The sequence below is a fragment of the Pseudorasbora parva genome, chromosome 20 (assembly GCF_024679245.1).
Source record: "Pseudorasbora parva isolate DD20220531a chromosome 20, ASM2467924v1, whole genome shotgun sequence".
Lineage (NCBI taxonomy): Eukaryota > Metazoa > Chordata > Actinopteri > Cypriniformes > Gobionidae > Pseudorasbora > Pseudorasbora parva.
In genome coordinates, this window is record NC_090191.1 from 30,464,234 (window position 1) to 30,490,800 (window position 26,567).

Consider the following 26,567-nt stretch of genomic DNA (forward strand, 5'->3'; position numbering starts at 1 on the left):
TATTTGCTATTCTGTGTACTGTGAGCACAAGTGTATCTTTTCCCTGTAACCCAATCAAATAGCGGCTTTTTGAGTTGACTTTGGGAAACTGATCTTGAACAGCATGATCTTTTAAGTAAAAATTTATTTCATTTGAACAACTCTGTAAGACACAATAGCCAACAGGAATCTAAGAGGAAGAAAAATCAATTTTTTGTAATCTTGTTGTGCTTAATGAGACTCTGCTTGACTGTTTCCCTCTACTGCCCTGTTGAAAACCTGTTTGTGTGTGTGGCTGGACAAATCAACCTTGTACCTAACCCTTCTGTTATGATTTGGTGACTACAACAGTTTTTACGACTTATCCCACTATTTGTGTTAGCTTATAGCAACAGACACGTGTTTGGCATCCCTGAAATTTGTCCTTTGCTGTATTTAGCACATGATGTTTCGGCGGGAAGTAAATTAGCTTAGTACCTGGAAAGTGTTTAGTGCATTGGCAGAACACAAAGTTTATTTGCACAGTAAATAATTATGTTAGGAACATAGCGAGAACATTGCAGGTCTGGCCGTGCATATGCCCATATGCTCCTGTCGTGCAGGTCTGTGTTTAACTGGATGGGATTGTCTGTAGGTAAATGCTTGAATTATGAGAGACAGTTCGGTCTGCTTGTGACATCTTCAGAATAGACTCCCGCTGTGCGTCCCGCCGCGGATGCATGCTGGTGTGTACGTGAACACGTGTGTCTGTGTGGATAATGAGGATAGAGTGATTTCAACCAGTAAAAAACTGCTTCCTTTCACCACTATTGCACACGTGAGTTTTATTATGAAACTACATGCTATGATGTATATCTGTTTTTTTTCCTCCTCAACCTCATGTTTTTGTCATCTTTTCAAATATAAACCACTTAGTCCTAGAGTGCGAGCCTGTTGGGTGCACGTGTGAATTTCACTAGCACCTCATCTGTGTGGTGCAGATAATCCAGCAATGGAAGTAGAAAGAGAAAGCTTTGAATTTGATGTTTATGTGGTGTTGCTGTCGCTGTGTTTAAAGTTCAATGTTAGACTTTATGCACACATTCCTTATCTTAGTAGTTAAACATCTGGTCTAGTTACCCAATGGTTAGCAATGAGCACTTAACCTTGAGCCCTGTTTTGGGGGTAGAAGAGCAACCGGAAGTCACTGATTTCAATGAGGCTTGCTGAAAAAAACATTTTCTGCATTCTGAGTGATACTGATGATAGTTCATCTTCTTTTTTATGATGTGATGCATTATGTACTGCCTCAATTTACTATATGTACAAATGGTTTCCTCTGTATTCATTTTTTCGAAGTAAAAAAAATGACAATTCAAATTAGAATGATATCATTTTACTTCCATATCTAATTTGTAATCCGATTTCAAAAGTAATGGCCTGTTTCACAGCCCTCCAGTACCGTCATTCAGCAGTCGTATCACTGCTACAGCTGCCAATGCAATGTCTCCGAACAGGGCTTTAGATTGTTCCAATTTGGAACATTTTTCTATGATGAACTTGGTGATATGACACCGCCTCAGTGTAGTTTCAGTAATATACCTGAGGAAAGAGAGCAGAACAGAGTAGTTCTGGTGCAGATCTTCCCGGGGGTTAGGTCACGAGGATTATATTGAAAACATCCCTCTATGCCGGCTTTATATTTGCCTCTGTTAAGCCATGCGTGACAGGTAATAAATTAGTTTTTGTTTCAGATGGATGAAAAGATTTAAAACCTGCAGACTATACTTATCTTACTCCTTTTGTAGGTGAACTCGCTGTTTGAAACACCCCTTAAGTCTCAGTTTTAAAGTGGTGTCAGACTACAAGGTTTAAACATGATTTTCTTGTACTTCCAAAAAGAAAATATCAGAAGCTAGTAGATGGATTGTATATTGTAACATTGTGCCATCTACACCGCATTTCTATGCTGTGCATCCTGACTTCCTTCCTGTGCTCTTGATAACTATTCTGAGAGAGCCAGGTTCCAGCAACTGGTGGATTTTTATGTTGAACATGGAGATCTCTTTCCATTCAATGTTAGGACGATGTATTTTTCCTCTTTAGATTGTGTCCCTGACCCTTCAGGGAATTGTACTGTGATTTGAGATGAGTTGACTTCTTGTTGACTTTGGTTGACACTCTTTAACATTTCTCTGGAGATAAAGCGTGGTACATTTGCTTTTGACGTTTGTGCATTCTGGGTTGCCAAGGTAAGGTTTAATTCACCCTGACAGTAAAGTAAGCACTGGGCATTGGACTAAAAATGTTTTTCACTCTCGATTCCTGTAGGCACAGGTGCTTCCATTCAGCAAACCGTAACCATGTTGTATGTCTGTACTGTATAACGGATGCATTGAAGCTCGTCGGTGTGTATGTCTGCAGTTGCATCCCACTGTTAATGTCTATGTGGTTTTCTTTCTCTGTGTTCTGTGCATTAGGCATCTCTGTTGTATCAGTGAGCTTCAGTCCCTCTGCCACCCACTCACACATCTATAAGTGTTCCCATGGAAACATGACTTTTTAGCTCCATTATCCCTCTTAATGTACCTCACCACACACAGACATACACACATCACAACTGAGGTGTGGGCTAGAGGGCGCCAGTGAGTCTCTGATGCTGTCATCATGGGCATTGATAAAAATTCAAGGGCAATGGTCAAACTCATTCCATAAATCAGCACGGTTCAATTGAATAATCGAGTATCGGACACTAATTGCTGTGTGTTATTTATTTCTCCTTTATAGAAGTTCACACATTTCAGGATTATGATTTGCGCTGTATCAATTTAGGGATGCAGACATGGAATTAAAAGCCATTGCACGATTCTTGCCAGCAGCACTCCTGCCTTCCTGTATTTTTCCAGCACCTTCAAGATAAATGTTTTCAAGCCCTCATTTGATTTTATCTGGCACAGCTAACATGAATGAAGTTGATATTAGAATCTTGTCAGAGCGATTCATGTCACTGCTGGGCTTTTAGATGAAACTTCATCTTAGAGTAAAAAGGGAAGGTAAACATGTTAAATGCACAGGTTATTTCCGCTTTTCCAGTGTCACTGTGATTTTAGTTTCTGAGGGAACGGTCACGCATGCTCACCCCGACCCCTCACACTCACTCCCACAAGAAATGTGACGTGGTTAAGCGTGCAGAAAATCAAACTATACAGCCTGACCAACTGCAGAAAGGGAAAGAAAAGAGGAATGGATTACGTTTCTTTCATCACAAACCACAGGAGCCCCTTGCTGAAAGGACCAGAAAGCAGCCTTCCGTGTTTACGCCAAGGGCTCTGACAAACAGAGCGAGGGAGGAAGGTAAATAGAAAACAGAATGGAGTGCTATCTTCCAATCCTGATTCCTGCACGCAGATGCAGGAGAAGCGCGCTGGCGTCCGGCCAGGCGCAGAAGGCTGTGCACAGTGGCACCCGCAGCTCGTTCAACGAGAAAGTTGTGGCAAAAAGTTCAGGAAATGATTCTGCCGACAACCACAGACCGAATTTACATTTAATTTGTATAAAACGCATATTGATGAGGCTCATCTGCATATGTTTTTGTAGCCACTTGTGACGCTGGAGTGGTGTGTAATCTACCACCAGTGGACAATAGCTCATCTGTCTACTCACACGCACATGGATGGAAGTGAGCACATCAAGGTCAGCTTTACTCAAAGAAACTTCTGTGTGCACATCATTCTTCATTATCTCTACATATGATGTCCATGACGGTTCGCCTCCAGGCCATTACCAGTGTGACATCTTCACTCGCGCTACATGCTTGTGGGTCTTTGTGTGTGTGTGCTCATGCAAACGTCTTTATCAGCAACATTTGAATGCTGCTATTGAGAATCAGGGTGACTGGGAAACTATAGACACAGTAATGGTTTTGTGGGATGGGGTTGCTTTCACCTTTATTGACATGTCCATTTGTGTGTGTGTGGGAGAGGGAGAGAGCTTGCACTAGGCCTGTCACGATTGGTCGATTTAATCGGGCTGCGTCGACGCTGATAATTAGTCGATATCAATATTTTTAGTCGACTGGGTAAGTTTGGTACGATATACATTTTTATTAGTACCAGTATTTTAAAATTGACAGCGCTCTAATAAAAACAGTATTTCTTAATGTGCGTCAACTTGTGACAGCAGGAGTCAGGACGTGTGTGCGTGAGCTCTGTATGGAAGCAGAAAAGACTAATAATTCACGCAAAAAACACGATGCACACGTGTAGCCAATTTCACATGCTTCAAATCAAATTCACGTGCACAAAAAACTACTCACATGCAAAAAATAAAAATATATAATCATAAAATACATTTTACAAATGCAAAACACATTTCGTAGATGTACATTGTCCTTGAATGTGCAAATCGTTGTGTGTGTGTTTTGAGACTCTCCTGGCAGCACTCCCCCTCCCCCCGATCAGTCATATTCTTTAGCCAATCAGGTTTAAGCTTCTCAATCGGCCAATCATAATCGCGTAAATTACTCATTGTGAAATAAGATTGCGCTCATCCCAACCTGTTCAGAATAGTGGTTAGTTTTAACATGACTGATGATAATGTAATTGTGGCAAACATCTCTGTAAGGATCTTCACACAAACATGTAGTTATATATTATCATTATTATTATTATTGGTTATTATTAATATTATTATGATTAATAAATATTTTTAAATAAAGAGGGGGAATGGTCAAAAAGCAGGGCAGGAACATGCTGGCCAAGTTAGTTTTTAGGGTAACCTTTTTTTTGGATAAAACAATGAATAGTAAGTTGTCATTATTCAATTACTTTTACGTTTTTTTGCCATTGTATCGATTCGGTATAGATGCCGTCGAGTAATTTTAGTCTGGTATGGTGACAACACTATTCTATATAAAAAGTATTTGCTGATATTCTCTATGTTAAATTAGCCTTTTTATATTTTTACTCTTTTAGTTTTACATTTTGTCAAGGGCTTGTTTACATTTATACTTTTTTATTGTACACTGCTGAATGACAAGGTTGCAAGTTAAGTTAAATGCTTAAGTAAAATTGTTGAAAAATTTGATAAATAAGTCTATAGATTAATTGATATACAAATAGCTGTTAGTGGCAGCCCTAGCATGCACACTGTTTTTTGATGACTAATACACTTTAGATGTAATTCCTCCAAAATGTCTCCAAATGACTGAGTCATTTCTTGAACTCATTCTTAGCAGTAATTTAACAGCTATGGTTGTCTGAATAATGTGTTATTAGAATAACTTCATAAGACTTGCCATAAGCAGATATTGACTCGTCTCACAGCATGATTCTTCAGAAACCAACTGTAATAATCACAAAAGCTCTAATATAAACAGTCTTGAAATGCAAAGTAAATACATTTTGGCATGGGGAGGAGAAATCCAATAAAATTCCATGCATGCAAAAATGACATTGTACCTTGTTAAACTCTCTGCTGCCTTATTATTATGCTGGATGATTTTGTTGACTTTTGTGTTGCATCTGTTATTTGATTCATATCTTGGCGTTCCAAGCAGTAATACACAGACACAATTTTTTTTGTTTTGTTTTTTGGCTTTGCTAGAGGCACAATTTTAGTTGCTTTTCTTGTGACCTTTTGGAAAACTGTTTCCATCTTTATTCTCTTTCTCCTTCTGTCCATTCTTCTCTTTGGTCTCACAGTTAATGTTGAGGTGGTGATTTATCACTTGTGAGAGTCTGTAAGAAAATGGGTTTTCTCCTGGAACAGTAGCGGAGGTGACGGATTCTTTAAAACTGTGCAGCCTCGCTGGCAATTACAATGTGGTTCCAGTGTGTTCAATTGACTACAATGGGGCAGTGATAAATTTTAGGTTTAGAATCTGCACACATCTGCTGTCAGAGTACTATATTTAAAAGGAAAAGCTACTGACATCTTATTGAAGTTTGAGTGTATTAGAATTCAGTGCTTGCGTTCCTAATGCTATGCCCAGTCTTAAAGGCCATCCACAATCAAGAATGATACATTTAGGGCCAGATTTACTAAACAGGGCAAATTAGCGTGAAAACATGATTCCAAAAATGCACAGATGGAAGTGGAAAGTTATCTACTGACGACGCGTAAATTAATGAACACAGGCACAGCTGGATCATTTCCATAATGACCAGCGCAATCTATCCATTAGTATCTGGTTTAAGACATGCTTTTTTTGGTGGTAAATAATGACGCAAACACCACAAAATTGGCGAAATTTTTTGTGGAAATTTTCCCGCCGGTTAATTAACGCATGATAACAGCGACTGAGCTTTTAAATCACTAATTCGATCTAACCGAAAGTAACATGCCCACTGCTGCTCTGGCATTAATAACAGAGCGGAGCAAAGCAAGTTTTTTCAATGCCTTCCTATGAAAGTTAAGCTTCCCAATGCATGAACTAAAAAACGTGCCAGTGCGCGCACAACGTGAATGACAGTTTGTCCGTAAATGTGCGCTCTGTGCGACCAAGCACATTTTTAGTTCCGGGTTTGTATTGGAGCAAATTAGGTGGCTGGTTGCTTGAATTGTGGGTCCATTAGCCTATTATTCTTAATGAAAAACACAACAACATAGTACAATGAAAACTCACTTAAATGTGTGTGAAATGCTATTTCATGCATGTGGGGCTTTTTACAATGTTAAAGACTTAGATTCCTATGCTAAACATGGAGAAAGTTTCAAAAATTAAGTTGGAGGTTTGATGGAGTATTTCTGTCCACAAAAAACTTCTAAAACCAAAAACTTTTTTTCCGAGTATGGATCTCCATGACGTCAGCAAGTGTGGAATTTCGTTGTTCTCCCGGAAGGGTGCGCGCGCACTTCGACCAAAGCGAGAGAAGCACGCCCCACAACACACTTTGATCGTCCACACCACAGCTGTTATAACAGCACAGGAACCAAATGCTTTTCTACAATTCATGTACTTATTTTCAGGAATAATGAGATGCATTGCTTTTGAATTATTTTGAATGGCAAACTACAGGAGGAAAGACTTAATCCATAATTCCACTTAAGGAACACTGAGATGATGATGAGTACGTTTGTGGAGATTGGGATATTATAAGTTGGATTACCAGTGTGGAATCCAGTGGTGTGTATCTGGGCCCAAATCCCACGATTATTCCATCCCCCTCACAGACACACAAATTAAAAACACAGTTTAACGGTTTATAATAATCAGTCCAAATCTTGTGATTATCAGGCATTCATGTCTAAGAAGTTAATCTTCCAGGTCCAGTTCATCCAACACAGTTTGGACCGTATTGGGAGAGATTGTGTATTAATACTGTATGTAAACCAGTGGGTCATCTGAAGTTTAGCTGCTAAAGCATGGCACTAACAACAAGGTCATGTATTTGGATATTTGGATTTGTTACCCAAATGAGTAAATGAGAACGCCATTGTCTCCCACATCTTGATGTGGACTAACTTTACATGTGCACCAATAATGACTATTTATAATATTCAGAGTAAGGTCTTAATTGCAGTAAGATGTTTACATGATGAACAAAACACTCGGTTAATAGTTATACCACACTCCAATAGGCATGCAGTATATTTTAATCTACTCACATCAATTTCATAATACACTTTTATGGACGTAGCTTACTTTATATTATTCAGCGCCAGGATGAACATCGCAATGCTGGGTTTGCCTGCTGCCGTCTAGATGAAGATGCAGAGCAGAGACAGCGCAGCGAGTTGTGTTAGTAGTTTAGTGATTTGGAGAAGAGAGAACTTCAAAATAATGTCACAAATTTGTGTGAGCAACTTCCGCGTACGTCCGCGCATATGCACCTAGTTTAATGCGAGTATGGTTACTACGATTATGAGCTTTAAGCGTATTTGTTTGATCAAAGTATTGTGTTTACATGAGGTAAAGTTTAATCGCAATGTTGTCAAAATCTTATTGTAATCGCATTATGAGGGAGCATGTGAACGTAGTAAGTGTTGGCTGTTTCAGAGATCATATCTGACTTTTTTTTACATGCATGCCCTCCATACTTCATTATTCAGTTCACCCTGACTGTGGCAGTTTGCCTTTAGGCTAAAACAGAATCTGTTCAGTTACTGATCCAGGGTCAGCTGTTGCCATCTAGTCAAGTTCATTATTAAAGACAAAACTAAGCTTGAGTCAGCTAAAACCGTTAGCCATCTTTCCATTTTTTGTTGTTGATGAAATGTGGCGTGAAGTGATGACAGTCAGACCCCACCCTCCGGCTGCCCCAGCACACATCAGTACTGTATTACTGACTGCTGTGTGGGAAATGAACTTTTATGATCTCTGATTTATTACCCGCATCAGTGGCTCTGAAACGCCCCAAGATTGCTTTGAGGAAAGCTGGAGGGAAAAGCCTTCAGACTGGGTGAGGAATCAAATCAACACCCCCTTCATCGACACATCAGCACTGTCCCCTCATTGCTGCTGACACGTGTATGCTGTGGTGTGTGTGCGCGCTATGAAAGTATTTTTCTGAGTGTATACATTCAGTGATCTTCCAGCATTGTCATGTCTTGCGTATATTATGCATTAATGTAAGTTTCATCAATTCATATTTTAATTGATTACGTTTGTATTTTAATTTAAAGGTGCACTGTGTAATATTTAGGGTGAGCTATTGAGATAAATGCAATATAATATACACCACTATGTTTTCAGTGGTGTATAAAGACCTTTGCATAAGGAACCGTTATGCTTTTATTACCTTGAGCCATTTCTATCTACATACACCGCAGGTCCCCTTGCTGTGAAGTTGCCATTTTGCGCTGCTTGTATGTTTCTACAGTAGCCCTAAATGGACAAACTGCTCTACAGAGCGCTAGCTACTCTCCGCTGTCTCCGACAACAACATCTTTGTCCTGTGTCGGCCACCGTAGCTTCTCTATGTGCTTCTAAAGGAGGGGTGAATAGTGGACGTTTGCAATTCGCAACCTCACCACTAGATAGAGATAATAAAAAGTGTAATTTTATTTGAATAGATGTTTTATTTTGATCAGCATGTTATTTTATTTATTTATATGTACATAGTTGCTGAGCAATTTATTGGCAATGTTTCACACTGCCTAGTCTTTCTCTCTCTTCATGTGCATTTCATAATCTCTCAACTCAGCTAAAATGTACATTTTCTTTTAACGTTGCAGATTTAGCAGCAGCACACTGCTCAGAAACTCTAGTGTGCTAAATATATTTGTGCTAGAAGTGGCTAACATCTTGATTTAAGGTGCTGAACTGTGCATTTGTTTCACAGCAAGTGCTGGGATCATAAATAAGACACCCACTTAAACACCGAGAGGTGACCTCTCATGAATGTCATTGAAAACTAATCAAGTAGTGTGGAAAAGTTTAGAGTGAGCAGAGAGAAAGAACACGTGACAGGCAGTTGTAAGCCAATATACAGGTCTAAGATGATGTGACTGACCAAGGATGTGGTTTCGCTTCTCTCACCTCATATGTGGAAGTGAATACTGAGGGAATGTGGAACATGTTGACTCATGATAGTAGACCTTTAGGTGAGAATAGACCAGATTTGTCTACAGGATCATCATCGTTTTTCTAAAGGCTTTTCAAGGGTATATTCAAGTTTTAAAGATGCTCTTGGTTATAATTGGCTGCGCAACCCTTTGAAAACTGCTTAAACAAACCCTTGTTTACTTTAATAGTAGTTATAGACCAGTATATCGGGTGGATGTGTGGATTGATGGATGGATGTTTGGTCCAGCTTTGATGATGCACTGTCGGCTTTACGATTTAAGCGTTTAATTCGATGTACAGACAGGCTTTTTTTTGTTCTTACATTAGTGTTTTTACGCTGTTGTGTGTAATCTGCATCTTCTGTTGGGCTATGAGTGTCTAATGTAGAAAAGGAGGATTTTAATCCTCTGGAATGACACACGATGGTTAATTTTTTTAGTTTAAAGGGATAATTCACCCAAAAATAAAAATTCTGCACTCAGAAAAAAAGGTACTTATCTGTTATTGGGGTGGTACCCTGCAAAACAAAAAATGTAATATTATGTACCGTAATATTATGTCATGTAATATTATGTAATATTTAAGATACTATGCACATTTTAAGGTACTAATATGTACCATATAGGGGTGAGTAAGGTATAATGATGTACTTTTTTTTAACTTTTGTACCTTAGGGTACTGCCCCAGTGACAGCACTGTACCTTTTTTTAGAGAGTGTATTCTCACTATCTTTTGTGGTATACAATTGTCATTTTGGAGTTCAATATCCCTTTAAAGAACATATAATTACCCCATCCAATCATAGTCCACTCATTTTTGTTGCCCACTGCTTTGTGGTCTTCTTAAGAAATCAGTTAATTGAATACAAGAACTCATCTAGTAGTAATGAGTGATATACAAGACATTTGTTTATATGGTGAGCTGGGCATGGCAGACAGCAACAGGAAGGAGCTTGGAGTCTTAACCTAATAACAGAATACTGACAATGAGGATCGGTTGCTTTTCAATCGACCTCCTAACGGTATCAAAACATCTTTATCTGAGGAGTTAACTTACAGTGCAATCAACAACCATGACACTGGCCATCAGGAGATATAGAGAGCAGGTGGAAAATAGAAGGTATGTTAATGTCTATGCATGATTGTGTGCATATCTTTATCTAGTTGTTTCCATGTGAATCCGTATGAAGTGTGTGTGAGCTAATACAGGAGGCTGCTGTATTTTTTTATGGTCAGCAGGAGATGTGTACCTGCTCAAGGCAGAAAGCACCCCCTGACAAACGCATTTTCATCTTGGAGTTAGACCCTGACTTTTTTGATAAAGGTGTGTGAGGGGAAAAGTGCATTTGTGTGCAAAAGAGAAGGGAAGTGATTTGTGTATGTGTGTGAGTAAGGGAGTGGAAGATGGATGGAAAGCGGTTGACACAGTCTGTTTGAACCGAGAGCTGCTGTGGAGGATTACTTTCCCTCTGATCAGAGCTAGGAAGGAAATAGAAAGAAGGAAAATGGGAGAGGGAGCGAGGACAGGCAGATGTCAACATGTCTCTCAGATCCACTGGATTTGTCTGACCGTTGTTTGGTCTCAATCCATTGCTTTGAAATGCCACTATTCTGGGAGTGCTGTGTTTTTGATGAATTCTGAATAAGTTTGACATGTGCAAACATCAAACACCACATCAATTCATAAGTTTGCAGCATAAGAAAAGAACATAAAATACATATAATACAAAGATTCAGCTCCGTCACTAACGTCCCTTTGACCTTCACATGAAAAGATACCATCTCAAAAATGGGATATTACTCTTTTGCTGTTAATTCACATGAAATTTTTTGTGTGTTTGTATGATGATATGACTAGTATCATAATATGCTTTTTGCATTCTGCGTAATTTCAGTACTGGTATTGACTTTTACTGATTAGGGCTGTGCGATATTAAAGAAAAATGCGATATGCGATACCTTGTTAAATAATGCAATATTCAATATGCAATGCGATATTGCTATTAAAACTGAGAATGATACAATTTATGTGTTTCACATTCTTTCTAGGAAAATAAAGCTTCGCTACAACTTCTGAAAGTTACCAGCAGCGTTTTAGCAAAAATTAATGTCACAAATCTTACGATTAATTTTAACATCAATGTAAACAAAAAAAAAATGTAATTGCAAATGTAATGCAGACACGAAACTGAACTGAAGGGAACACACGCTTTCTGAGAGGTGACGTTTCAGTATGTGTGTTGTGTGTCTAAGACAGTGCAAGACTGCAAGTTGTTGTTTTTCGCAAGTTATTGCATTTAATAACTCTTTTTAAAATCAAGCAAGTCACATAAGTAAAAGTTGTGTGCTCTGTCTATTCTCTGCTATTTGAGTTGCAGCTTCGACCTAAAACGTACACTTTTTCACAATGTTGAAGTAGCCTATTAAATTCATTCAGATATTGCGTGCCATTGCGATATATACATTTGCGAAATTTCGATAATTCCGATATATTGCGCAGCCCTTTTTACGTGTGTGTGTGTGTGTGTGTGTGTGTGTGTGTGTGTATATATATATATATATATATATATATATATATATATATATATATATATATATATATATATATATATATATATATATATATATATATATAATAATATAATCAATCAATCAATCAACTTTATTTATATAGCGCTTTTACAATCACGATTGTGTCAAAGCAGCTTCACAGTGTCAAACAGGATAATATTGCGACAAAATTAGATTTGGCTGTACAGTCGTACTGGAGAAAACAGTGATGTTATCAGCTTATTTTAATTTATCATATAGCGACAATGTTGGCAGATCAGTATTATAGTTTATAGAATTAAATAAGACCTAATTCATACATTTTATTTGTATAATAAGTTGAATAACTTAGATCATAATTTTAGTGTCCCCAACTGAGCAAGCTAAGCCAAAGGCGACAGTGGCAAGGAACCAAAACTCCATCAGGGCATGATGGAGAAAAATAAACCTTGGGAGAAACCAGACTCAGTTGGGATTGCCAGTTCTCCTCTGGCCTATTAACACACCGTGTAAGATTATTATTCTGGCAACCTTACAGGTCGGAAATCATATTAGATTGGAATATTCAAAATTTCATGGTATCATGGAAGAGACGAATTTATTTAGGATGGGGCATCGATTGCACAAGAGTATGAATACAAGAAAGATCGGAATTATTGCTTCGAAGACGGGTTTTGAGCATGTCATGCCAGTGAGGAAAATTCGGAGGAGACACCATTTGACACGGCTCAGCAGACACTCCAGGATGCGTTGGTCATGTCCAGGCAGGTCCACCATCCGATCCGGATTATGTATGTGTGTGTATACCAGTTCGTACTCCAAAATAGTAGGTGGCAGTATTGCACCTTCGCAAGTTATACAAACCCATCATACAAACTTTAGGCACAGGTTTTTTTAGCTACTATGACAAATGAAAGTGAGACGGTCTACCCACACCTGAATTTTTTTTACTTTGCCAGTGTATAGTTGTCTAGTTATGAATTTCTATCTCTGCCTCTCTACACTCATATTGTGTTATTCATTGATGGAGAAAAGAGTATACACAAATTAAGTCAAAGATAAGCAATTCTATCAATATCACTAGCATTATTGTGAATTCTTTTCCCCACGATAATAGTGTAGTGAAAATCTGATTGTATTTATGCATTGGCAGCAGTGCTTAATTTGAGTTCAGTATGATTGTTTTTAGAATATTTTAATTGACACTGAAGATTAACTGCATTACACAATATTTGTGTTGAGTGTGACCTTTTGTTGCTCGCTCTCTCTCCTGAGCATCCTGAAGTCCCATCAGATTTTAGTGGGCATGGCCCCTTCACCCTCTGGGAGGGCTGTAGATAATTAAAAACTCTTATCTGGATGTGCTCTGTGTGTAAACATAACTCCTTTTCTTCCTAGCATCCTTCTGTCACCCTTTCCTTTAGACCCACATCAGGGATGAATCCCTCCATCTGTCCATGGTGGGATAAGGAGCACAGGCTGTGCTAATGAAAGTGGAACAGGAGGATGCGCGTGTAAGCGTCTGTGGGTATGCGCAATTTTGCCTGTGCGGGTGTCAAAGAGTATGAGATTTTGTGGCATGGCGTAATCAAAGTTGAATTGGACTGTTGTAAGTTAATGCTCTTAGATCAGTGAGGATAAATCCAGGATTGTTCGGATGCCCTTGGCCCCCCACCCTCTTCCACACACATCTGATGAAATTCAAGGTCGAGTGTTTGCAAAGCCTGGAAATGCTCCAGTCAAACACTGCAGTCTGAATTTAGTTGATTATTCTCTGCCTATTGGTTTGTTTGTTTTTTGGGCCATTGTCAATTAATGCTGCCAACTGATCTATGAGATCTTCACTTGACTTCTTTTAACACTCGGATAGCCTGGAGCACAAAAAAAAGAAAAAAGATATAGCATGAAAATAGTCAGTCCAGCACTGCTAGTACCAACCCACCTATCTTGAAGCCAGGATCTACGCAGCCTGGAGTCAAGTCCGTTTGCCATACTGATGCCCAGTGTGGAGCGTATGGTGCTTGGCAATTGGTGCACATTTTAACCAGAAGGCCATGAATGAAACAGCCTGGACAGGCTTGTTAGAGCAGATTCAATCTGAGATGTCAAAATACTGCGTATGAATGCAAATGCATGGAATTTGAGGTCTCTGATTATTTGTGCTGGTTTACTGGAAGCTCAAAAGAAACTGCATCAAGTGAGACTTCCAATGTTGCAGTTGTATCCTAGAAAGACAAAGACTTGGAAAGGGAAGCATGGGTATCCAATTATTTATCAAGCGAACACACTCGGCTTAAGACCTAAATGTGCAGTTTCCTCACATTCCCAGAGATGCTGCTTGTGTGTGGTATTAAACATGAATTCATTAGCACTCTTTGATGTGGCTACTCAGCATGTGGTCTCAGTATGTGTGTGTGTTTTGCAAGCAGGCTTTCCAATAGAATAACTTTTCTTTTGGCAACGTGCTGGATTGTTGGAGTATCTCTGGGCTGGAGGTCAACTCGTGTTCCCTTTTCAAGACACTGGAAATGCGGTTTCATATCCAGTTGGCAGTCTCCTAAAGCAACCTATGGGAAGATGCTAGAATTGTAAACCCCTGTTTTTGGATGACCTTGCAGATTAGCTGATCCTAAAGCCCAGTGCTAGTTGCCGCTTTAAATATTTTACCACCATGGATTGGCATGGATTCTTGCTCTTAACATCCAGCCATGCACAGAAAAGCCTCTATCAAACCAAGCTCAATTTTTCAATAGGTTGATATCTGCATTTTAATATTTCAGAGAGTTGTTGGAGCCATAGCCTAATAGTTAGTAAACATGCTACAGGTCCATTGAGTCCATATGGGAGATGTGGTTTTAATTCCTGATCCCAATATTCCCTCTTCCCGTAGTTTCCTATAATTCATCTACATTGTCTATTTGTAAAATGTCAAAAAGAGTATGTGTTTAATGAAAGGGTTTCTGCATGGGATTGCTTTATGGGAAAAATGTTGATTTCGTCTTTTTGGCTGCTATTTGAACACACCAACTAGCCCAGGGGTCATAATGTGTGTTTTGATTCAACTTTACAAGACCACCGTTTCCTCATGCATGTTTTTACCTCGGCTCACATCTCCGTTCTATCCCACTTTAAATGTAATAGCTGGTAAATGATACATGCTGTAGTGTTTTGAAGTGGTTCTTTGCTAGACTTTTCTGTGAGAGAACATTATCTCCCACTGCTCAGATTACACACACTGCTATATTTCCAACCATGCCCCTCGATATACACGAACCCCGCTGCAGTCGGACCATTCTTATGCAGAATGGAAAGTGTACAGAACCCTTTATTACTCTCCTATGTCTCTGAGTGGGCTAACGCTCCCTCCTTTAGTGCGTCTCTGCTTTCGGTTTCAATGGCTAATCATTACTGTGGAGTCCATACCCTTCACTCTGTATAACGTCTTAATGCCCACTAGAACAGCTAGGCAGTGATTTTCACATCTGCTGTGAACCTCAGCAGTTAAGTGTCAGCCTGGCATACCACTGCTAGCTTTCTCTGCAGCTCAAACTGTTTATATGCAAGACTCTGCTGTCCATTTATTTTCATACTTTTTAATTTGTGTAGCTCACTACAGTCAAAAGTTATGCTACTTATTTTGCTCAAGGATAAGGAACAAACTACTTTTCTTTTTTTTTCTCTGTCCTCTTATTAGCAATTCCTTCTAATTGGCCCTGTGGTCCACCACTACTCAAACATTGCAACCATGACTGTGAGCTCTGCCACTCTTTCAGCATTGTCAGCAGGTGAACTGTGCTATCTGGAAAGATGGGAGAATATCGGCCAAGCATGCAAATCGCATACCAAGGGGAAAAATCAATTAGAGGGCCAGAGGTCTGGCTGTGAGATGGGGCACAGGCAGAGAAATTATGCCCATCCTAGCTGTTAACTCCTGGGGCAAATGCATTATCCCATTGAGAATGGCATCCATTCATGCCAACTGTGCAAGGTCTAAGAGTGCCCCTTTCCACCATTCTTTCTCTCTGTAATTACTCATGCATTTTTCAAATGGCTGGTAAACTCTTATGTGGCTTTAATAATTTGTGTTCTGAGACCATCCTCTAACCTCCTCTGTTCAGAATCTGATACAGTGAATGTAAATTGTAGAATATATCTTTACAATATCTTTAATGCTAACACATTTCTTTTCTTTCTCTCTGTGCAGGTACAGAATGTCCCCAACTTCATGAGAAGCCTGAATATTGATACAGAGTACAGGTAGTGTGTAGTGGACAGATCACATTCTTCCCGTAAGGCACTAGGACAATGGCTTCCCACACCAGGAGATGGAACTTTTTCACCTTTTCTTTCTGCATCATTGTCCTTTTGGTTCCCCTTGTGGCTATGAGACCACAACAGCCTTCAGCAGCATCCAGAGTACTTGAGGAATACAGTACCTTTCGGGCAGAAAACCCTGAATGGACTTTTAATCACCTTGCAGTGGACCACAGAAATGGGAATGTGTACCTTGGGGCAGTGAATCGCATCTACAAACTCACACCTGGGCTGGATGTACAGGTGTCGCATCAGACTGGTCCAGATGAGGATAACCGGAACTGCTACCCACCCCGTATAGTGCAGCCTTGTAGCGAACCACTCACATTGACCAATAACGTCAATAAGATGCTGCTCATGGACTACCGCGAGAACCGGCTGCTGGCCTGCGGCAGCCTGTACCAGGGTATTTGCAAACTCCTCCGTCTGGATGATCTCTTTAAGCTTGGAGAGCCCTTTCATAAAAAAGAACACTACCTCTCCGGCGTCAACGAAAGCGGCGCTGTATTTGGGGTCATTGTGTCTTATGGTGATGCCTCTCCTGATAGGCTGTTTGTGGCCACAGCTGTCGACGGAAGACCGGAGTACTTCCCGACGATATCCAGCCGAAAGCTCACCCGCAACTCTGAGGAGGATGGGATGTTCGCCTACGTCTTCCATGATGAATTTGTTGCCTCCATGATTAAAATCCCATCGGATACATTCACGGTGGTACCAGACTTTGACATTTATTATGTCTATGGGTTTAGCAGTGGAAATTTTGTGTATTTTCTCACATTGCAGCCCGAAATGGGGGGAGGCCCAACAACCGGGTCGTCCTCGGCGGGACGTGAACAGGTGTACACTTCCAAACTGGTGCGACTTTGCAAGGACGACACCGCATTCAACTCGTACGTTGAGGTTCCTCTTGGTTGCGTTAAGGGTGGGGTTGAGTATCGCCTCCTGCAGGCGGCCTACCTGTCCAAGGCAGGTACCATCCTGGCACGTTCACTAGGCATTGGACCCGATGATGACATCCTTTATGCTGTGTTCTCCAAAGGACAAAAAAGGAGGCCCAAGGAATCCTCTCAGGAGTCGGCTCTCTGTGTGTTTACTCTGAAAGAAATTAATGAAAGAATCAAGGACCGGCTGCAGTCGTGTTATAAAGGAGAGGGAACCCTGGATCTCGCCTGGCTCAAAGTGAAAGACATCTCGTGCAGTAGTGCGGTGAGTACATTCTCCATACACCTGCTTACCTGCCATTACCAGAACAATAGTTCTTGTGACAGTTACTATAGTAACACTCTATGACTCACGATGATTGATGCGAACACTATTACATTTAGGGCTAGTCATCAAATTGTATACAAAAATGGTTTTGAAATGAGACCATTCAAGTTCTTATCAGAGCGTAGAGCTAATTTTGTTCAGATTAAGGTGCTTGAATGAGGTAGTGCCCACTTGCAGTACAATACAACTTTTGACCAATTACTACTGACTGTGTTTATAGCAGGCCGTTTGGCAACACAGGACTAGGTATTGAAATAAAATGACATTGTAATGGTTCCCTGGAAAGCAAAAAGCTTGTATTTTAAAGGGTAGGTATTTGGGCTAAATTCATTGGAAAATGTATTGTTTCAGTCTGTTTTTAATCATTTTAAACCAATGATTTTACACACACATTTTAAAAACCTGTGATGTTTTATCTTGCAATAGAGCTGATCACCATATCTGTATAAATGCTATTTTAACTTGTCAGGTAACATTTTTGGTATGCTTGTCTTTCATCTCTTGATTTAATTCTCAGAGCAGTGACAACATTATTGCAACAATTTTGGTTACCAACTAATGGCCTGTTCCAGACAATGTAATTAATTTGATCCAGTAGTCTTCCCCTCAATTCCACAAAATAAGGTTAAAATGTTTGTCACTTGTTTAAAATATCTCTTTTAGGCTAGAATTCTCAGCGTGGATTCTGTTTTTCTATACATTTCAATAAACACCAGCCAAGCTGTGTAAACGTGAAACAAAGAGTCATGCTCAAAGAATTAAACTGTTATAATAAAACTTTATTGAATTTCAACCAGGGAATACATTTACTATCACCACACATAACACGGCACCAGAAACAAAATCTTGTTCCTTTTAGAAACATCAGAGCCAGGACATAATGCTATGGCATTAGAACTCTTCAGGCATTTACAAGAAAGTTTCAATGATAATAGTACCTTAGAGTAGAATGTAAATAGCATGAACACCATTGTATATGTCATCATATGGTGATATTACTATCACTGTTCCGTAGTACTTTCATGATATGTTTTTTTTTAAGCTGGTGAATGAGGTAACACAAGGGTTACTGCATGAATGTTGTAAGTTTTTCCTGATGTGGAAAGGTTATGTGTGTGGACTGATGCGGAAGTGAAACTGACGCACTCCCTTACAGACACTCGCACACAAGAATAAATGTGAAGCAGACTGTGAGAGAGTGCTTTCATGATAAGTGTAGGGCTAAGGAATAGAGGAAGAGAGGGAGTTATGTTGAGGAATGGTGCCATTTCTGCGTGCGCTGCAGTATGGCCACTGCAGCATAAATTAAAGTGAGAGCATCCCAGCGAGGAGAGAGAGAGAGATGGATGGCCTGTGTCTCCTCCTCTGGTAACTATGGCTACTGGCTCCTCATTTAAAAGCCAGACAATTGTTTGATTGGGGAAAAGAAAAAGACAAGTGAGCTCAAACAAATAATGAGACTGATAAATGCTCTGTTACTGTTTAAATTATCTTCTGAGAGCTGTTAGTTCTCACAAACAAATATAAACAGAAAAATACCAACACATGCATACAGACTTATAAAAGAAAACATGAAAATAACGTTTACTCTATTGACTTCAATAAATAAAATGCTCCTCCTCTTAAGCTCTTATTTTGACTGTTATTCTGAACAGTGTTTGACCCATATATAAACTTATGTAGGCCAATATTGTATTTTTAATTATGCATTCTCTTTTACTCTACTTTTACATTAATATACCAAGGGTTGGGTACCGAACTGTACTGCTTTTAAAAGGTTAGTTAACCCAAAAATGAAATTGATGTCATTAATTACTCACCCTAATGTTGTTCCACACCCGTATGACCTCCGTTCATCTTCAGAACACAGTTTAAGATATTTTTTATTTAGTCTGAGAGCGTATGGAAGTGCATGCACACTATACTGTCCATGTCCAGAAAGGTAATAAACATCATCAAAGTAGTCCATATGTGATCTCAGTTAGTTAATTAGAATCTCTTGAAGCATCTAAAATACATTTTTCATACGGTGATTCACAACGTTTGAATCTTTATTTGAGGATTGAAAACAAACAGGGAAGAGAAGACAATGCTTAATAGAGTTGTAGTTTTTGTTATTTTTGGACCAAAATGTATTTCTGATGCTTCAAGAGATTCTAATTAACTAATTGATGTCACATATGGACTACTTTGATGTTCTAATTCCCTTTCTGGACATGGACAGTATTTGGGTCTGCCTTAAACTGTGTGTCTGCGCCATTCATTCACACAGACACGCAGGACATGCATGCAGTTTAATTTACCTCACATACACACAGACTGAATCGCGTGTGACAGTCGTATTCCACCTTAGATGAGGACATGAATGAATGAACGTCATCTACATAGCTGCTCTAAAAGTCACTTCATGAGCATATTTTTTTGATCAGACATAACATTATGACCACTGACAGGTGAGGTGAATAACACTTATCTCTTCATCACAGCACCTGTTAGTGGGTAGGATATATTAGGCAGCAGGTGAACATTTTGTCCTCAAAGTTGATGTGTTAGAAGGAGGAAAAGTGAGAAAGTGTAAGGATTTGAGCGAGTTTGACACGGGGAAAATTGTGATGGCTAGATGCCTTGGTCAGTGCATCTCCAAAACTGCAGCTCTTGTGGGGTCTTCCTGGTCTGCAGTGGTCCAAGGAAGGAACGGTGGTGAATTGACGACAGGGTCAGGGGTGGCCAAGGCTTATTGATCCACGTGAGGAGCGAAGGCTAGCCTGTGTGGTCCAATCAAACAGAAGAGTTACTGTAGCTCAAAATTGATCAAGAAGTTAAAGGGTTAGTTCACCCAAAAATGAAATTGATGTCATTAATGACTCACCCTAATGTCGTTCCACACCCGCAAGACCTCCGTTCATCATCGGAACACAGTTTAAGATATTTTATATTTTAGTCCCAGGGCATATGCAGTCAATGCCCACTTTACTGACCATGTCCAGAAAGGGAATAAAAACATCATCAAAGTAGTCCATATGTGGCATCAGTTAGTTGATTAGAATCTCTTGAAGCATCGAAAATACATTTTGATCCAAAAATATCAAAAACTATGAATTTATTCAGAATTGTCCTCTCTTCTGTGTGTCTCCAAAAAGACAGAATGCAAACTTTTAATGGTACAATTGCATCCTAATGGATAAAATCAAGTCTCATCCTACATTTGCTTTCCACTGAATATTCAGTTTCATCTGAAAATATAGGTTACATTATGGAAGTATAATACATTGTGAATGCTGTTTCATGTTGTCTTTCACAGTGAGCAGACTACATTAGGTATAAGCAGCTTCCAAACACCCACAGGCGGAAGGAACATGGCCATGATTGCGCTGACTCACCTATGAATAAGAGCACAGGCTCATAGACAGATGCGTTTAGACACTCGTGTTTCAGTAAAACACTTACTCGAAAGCGTCCCAGGGCAAAAAAGAATGACACGTCTTTCAGGCAATTCTGTGACTGAAGTTAAACGCTTTTGGGCGGTGATATTCCTGAATCTGCGCTCAGTGGGACCACATTGACAAGATAAAAAGGGGGGAATGACAGGAGTGAGAGAATTTGCGCATGAACCTTCTATCTCAGTGGGGGAGATGGATGTTTCGCTAAAATCACTCGCATGATTTTACAAGAATCACTGTTGTTGGTCTCGGATGGCTTTGTGTTTTCAATAATGCATGGAAAAACTCAATGCTGCCGTGTTGGGATATTGCTAGAATATTGCACGTCATCATTTACTGAGGGCAACAAACACATAAGCTTTCAGCACAAACCAAGAAGGAAGCAAAAAAGAAGGGGGGGGGGGGGGCTTTTGGTAGCGACTCAGTAGCTTTTTGACTCCCTGATATGAAAGTCTAATTAAGTAAGCAGAGAAGCGCAGTGAGATCAAGCAAGCCCTTCTTCATGAATGCGAAGATAACATTCACTCAATATTCAGCCCTCTGCAAACATTGCATCAACATGACATGATAGTAATGCAGGTTCGGTGAAGATATGAAAGTGATGTATATCTTAATATCCTCTCTCTGCCCTCTGCAAACGATAAGGATATTATGCTGTGAAAAATCCTAGCATAATGTAAGCCTGGCTCATACGAGAGATATATCTCTACTTCTGTCCAAAAATCAGGTCTTTACTAGCGCAGTTATCATCATGTATCATATGCAGGCAGATGACATGGATGAATAGCTTTTTTATTATTTTAGATACATATCAAAAATAATATAGAAAAATATATGAACTGTGATCTTATCTGGCTGACACCCAACAATGAGAATGTTTGGCAATAAAGTATTTTATAGCTGTAGTTCTCTTTAAAAAAAGTTTGTATTTAAATTTTTTTTATTTTTTATTGAAGTTTATTTGGATAGGGACAGGTACAACAAACATAGATAAACCTAAACATTAATCTGAAGTATGCATCATAGGTTTTTTTTTAGCTAAAGCTATTTCACAACACTTGTCCCTAGTTGGGATTTAAAAAAAAGAAAAATACAGACTAACATAATTAAAAACAGCTAAAAATAAAACTACACACACACACACACACACACACACACACACACACACACACACACACACACACACGTGAGCAGGATTGTTTTTGAATTACCCACAATTTAGTTTTTACACTGTAAAAAATTATATGTTCAATAAGTTATGACAACATATGTTTTTACATTGTTTTAACTCATCAAAATAAGTTAAGAAATGTTCAACTTTTTTTAATTAGTTATGGAAGATGTAACTCATTTTTTAAAGTCACTTTAACATAATTTAAATTGAAATAACTTAAACATCCAAGTTGATTGAACTGCAAAAGTTCAAAATGTGCCTTTTTTTGTGTTTTTTTTTTATGGCAATTTTGGCATACATTTTAAATGATCTGCTATAACATGCTAATCTTGCATATCACTATTTTTCTGGTGTCTTAAACCATGTGACCCATTTAAGATAGCGTGTAAAGTTTTCACTTTGTTGCACTGAATCCGTCTAAGTATTTGTTTTTCATTCTTTCATAACTTTTTCTGTTATTCCCCCCCTTTTTATACAGTGATGGCTAATGCCACATTACCATAGTTTTACTGTAGAAATAGTAACTATGGTTGCCATGGTAAATGTATTATGTGCATGTCTCAAGTGGAAACAGAAATGTATTTGCAGAGGTAGCAGCAGAACTGTGCTTTGCTGGCTCTTTCAAGCGCTCTGTTGCTCTTTTCTCCCATGGTGTGTGTTTTTTCCCAATTAATGAACAGATGAGCAGCCCTACTGCTCATTAGGGCGGTCAGACTGCATGAAGGGGCACTGCTAATGTCAAACATGACGTACACACACACACACACACACACACAAACTTGCAAAAGAAAGGGTGTGCGGACTAGCCATCTTCATCAGTTCATTAAACCAGACGTAGACTAAATCTTTCTAGATGGTGGTAATGAAGTCATCTCTCACACACGTACACCGAGGCGTGGCATGTCACACAATGGTCATGCTGTCACCCTCATTAAGAGGAGATTTTCTATTTGAAATATGGAACCCTACATGTGACATGAACTCTTAATTATGTTGCATGCCCAGATGCAATAAGTGCCCTCTTTCTATTTTTTGTTCTTTTGTTAATTGTGATTTATATGTTAAAACCCCCGATTGATTTATTTTAATGTATTTATGTATGCATGTAAACCAAAGTATTATTCAGACAACAGTTTTATATATTTTTTTCTAGTGGATATATGACACTATAGTTTATTTATGTAAGTGAGGATAGCAAAATAAAGTAAATGACACATTATACTCAATAAAAATTTCACTTTGACATTACCATGTTTCGACCAAGTTTTAGTTGCTAATGTGACCTTGTACACCACAGAATGAACAAAATGACGCGTTGCTTGGTAATTTGTTGAACTAAAGTGGTATAATCTAATTGTGTACTTGAATTTAACAGCTGATTGGTTGATTGTAATCCATTACATACCTTTCTAATCAAAGTTAATGACATTATCAAGATTCATTTATTTTGACACCACACAACTCTGAGTTCGCTATATTTTATTACCATCTTCTAATCTAAACTATAGCAAATAAACTGATAATGTGAGACTGTTGATGGTGTCTGACTAAATTTTAGTTTGATTGTATGTGTGCATTTTCTTGTAATTTTATTCACCATTCCATTTGGTCCTTTTTATAATTTGCCCTATACAGGTATGTGATCATGAGATTTGAAATCTGGTCTGGCCCATGTTCTCTTAATCCCAAGTCCAGGGTTCGATAAGTCATTCTCACAGCTTTACTCCCACAGGGATACAACTGGCAGCTGTGCGCTGCTATTTAAAGATCAGACACACCGAAGGGGAATCCAAATGCAGAGGCAGAGATCTGAAGCTCGCTCAAGACTATTGTAGCATCGGTTGTGCCAAACATCGCTTAGACTCCCCAAGTGCCTTTGGGCCCAGACAGATGAGTGTTCAAACCTGAACAACAAAAGGCATTCTGATGTTTGTGTTTATTTGAGTTTTTAAAGTGTATGGGATTGATCTATGATTGACTGGAACTTCACTGCCTCCCATGCTTTTTTTTTCCAATTATGTTTTTTCCCCCAATGCTTTTTTCAAAGATTTCAATGTTTATTTCTAAGAAAAAAGGAACATGCTAGATATTCATATTGATTATGTCTTCTGAAGCACTTGTGGTGATGCAAATGTACACGGGAGTATCCCATAATGGCTGTATAATCTTGTCAGTGTGCAAATCTTTATGTCTATAGATCATTCTGTGTCGACATCTGACCTATAAAAAAAATCTGCCAGCACCCCATGTTCCCTATGTCAGCAGAAAGAAATGGTGTGAAAATGAGTCTGGCACAGTAAATTCACCCATATCGTCTCCTGGAGTGATGTATTCAAGCAAACAAGGGCGCACCATACGCTAATAGGGTCTTTTATTCATTAATTTATGCGTTTTTCACAACCCCAGCTCAATTTATAGAGACATTGCGGTCAGAGAGATAAGAACATTTTAAATTAAGATTGGTCTCATTATTATTCATAATCATCTCAATTATAAGTCATTAAAATCAGGCTATAGGCTGTTCCCTTACAGCTGTCACTCTCTCTGCATGCTCATTGCATATTATTGCCAAATAATTAGCGCTTTTCACTCTCCTAGGCAGACCAGTTTTTTTTAGATGTAATACTATCGAAGTGGCTGTCAGTTCTTGTTAGTTTCCATCTGCTAGTCATACTTATTTTTTTTCCATTAAAGGTGCACTTAGTAATTATTGTTACGTTGATGTGGCAGTCATGTTGGACTCGACTGTACTAAAGTCCAGCATTATGCAAAAGCAAATGTTTACAGGTAGTAATGCTATTGTTAAAATATGCTATTCACAGTCAGTTGGGATTCATTAATTTATCTAATAAGCAAAATGATAAAATGGTTTATATTGTTACAATGTTGTAAATTACATTTTGTTAAAGTATTGCTGGTGTGGTCACATTTTTGCTCTGCATTATTTTGTGGTGGTGAAATCCCCACAAAATTTCATAGAAGGGCAAAACATTTTCCCATACAGATTTTGCATTGGGTTAAATTCATGCAAATTCGCCACTTTGACAAACAGAATGCTGTTTGATTTGACTTCTGTGTTGGCTTTTGCATCTCTACACTATTGTCAATGGACATTTTTTTTTTTTTTTTTGCCAGCAAAATTTCAATTTATGACCATGCCTTATTTTTCATGTATAAAACATTTTAAATAAATGTAAAATTAATGAGTGCACCTCTAAATTGGACATGCCGTTTTATCAGTACGAAATATATAGTCCTCCCGGGATATCTTGATCTTTTTTTTCATTAACATTGCTCCAGTTCCTCACCAAGTTTCTGTTTGGTGAAGCTCTCTGGGAGAACCACTTTATGGGATGGTTTGACATGGTTTTAATCAGTCGCTTGCGCTGTGCACTGCGTTTTCCATTCATTAAAGTCGATCTCCAGGTTTATTGGCCTCAGTAATTACATCTCCCATCGTAACTACTGCAGCAAAGGTCATAATCCATCATACGATCGTTATCTCCTAATCAGCCTGAACTCACTTTACATGTAGATGTGAAAAGGTTATGTGCTCTGACACTTGTTGGATATTTCTTGAGCAGTGCAACTATTTCGTAGTCTTTCTTTCCAGCCTTCTTTGGAGCCATCATGAATCTTTTGTGCCCCACATAGGCTACAAGTACACCATGTTGACAAAACGGCATACACACGACCATGTAGCCTACAAACACATTCAAGCGGCGAACCGTGTTGCTTCTGACAGTTGAGTTCTTGCAAAAACATAATTTGCATTATAAACCCGCCTTCAGCCTAACCAGTCTTAAGTGCATGAATTTTTCGCCTACCCAACACACAACCTCAAAAACTGGCTTAAGAGCACACGAATACAAACCCAATACTTCTAGTATAGTTTCTTCACAAATGCTGACATTTTACATCCCAAGGGTTTCATTGATCCACAATGGGAGATGTATGCGGTGACAACTGACAGCAGCTGCATGTTTTTGTTGTTGTTGTTTTTTCATTGAGCTGTACAAACAAATGACTTTTTCTGATTGGTGTCCTAAGCTTTGCAGCAATTGTGACAGTAGTCATTTACCTCCAGTAGGTCTAGAAGGTGATTTTTATTTTATTTTATATATCTATGTTTAATGAAGCTCGAAGAGGTGTAGAGCAGATGCAAGAAGCCTTTACAACTCAGTCATCCATCATGGGTCTGTGAAAAATCCTTTTTCTGTGACTGTGTTTAGATGTTGGACTCTATTGTATATCTTTCTGCCAGCGTAGTGCCATAAGATGGGATTTTGAGGTTTGATCTGTATCAGTAACACTCCGTTGGAAGTGGTGATATTGCCCAGAAAAGGCCAATGGTA

The 26,567-nt window shown here is 38.9% G+C and overlaps 1 protein-coding gene across 4 annotated transcripts in view; it reads left to right on the plus strand.

The window, feature by feature from the left end:
* The window catches only part of plxna4 (plexin A4), a 253,890-nt gene that overhangs the window by 18,541 nt on the left and 208,782 nt on the right, over nt 1-26,567 (plus strand). For 3 of the 4 annotated variants that reach the window (XM_067428258.1, XM_067428260.1, XM_067428256.1), the window contains one exon: nt 16,220-17,535. In XM_067428258.1, coding sequence (XP_067284359.1) covers nt 16,321-17,535 — 1,215 coding nt within the window. In that variant the 5' untranslated portion in view covers nt 16,220-16,320. Of the gene's footprint in view, nt 1-589; nt 797-16,219; nt 17,536-26,567 lie in introns of those variants that run through there. The other variant, XM_067428259.1, reaches the window with a different exon arrangement.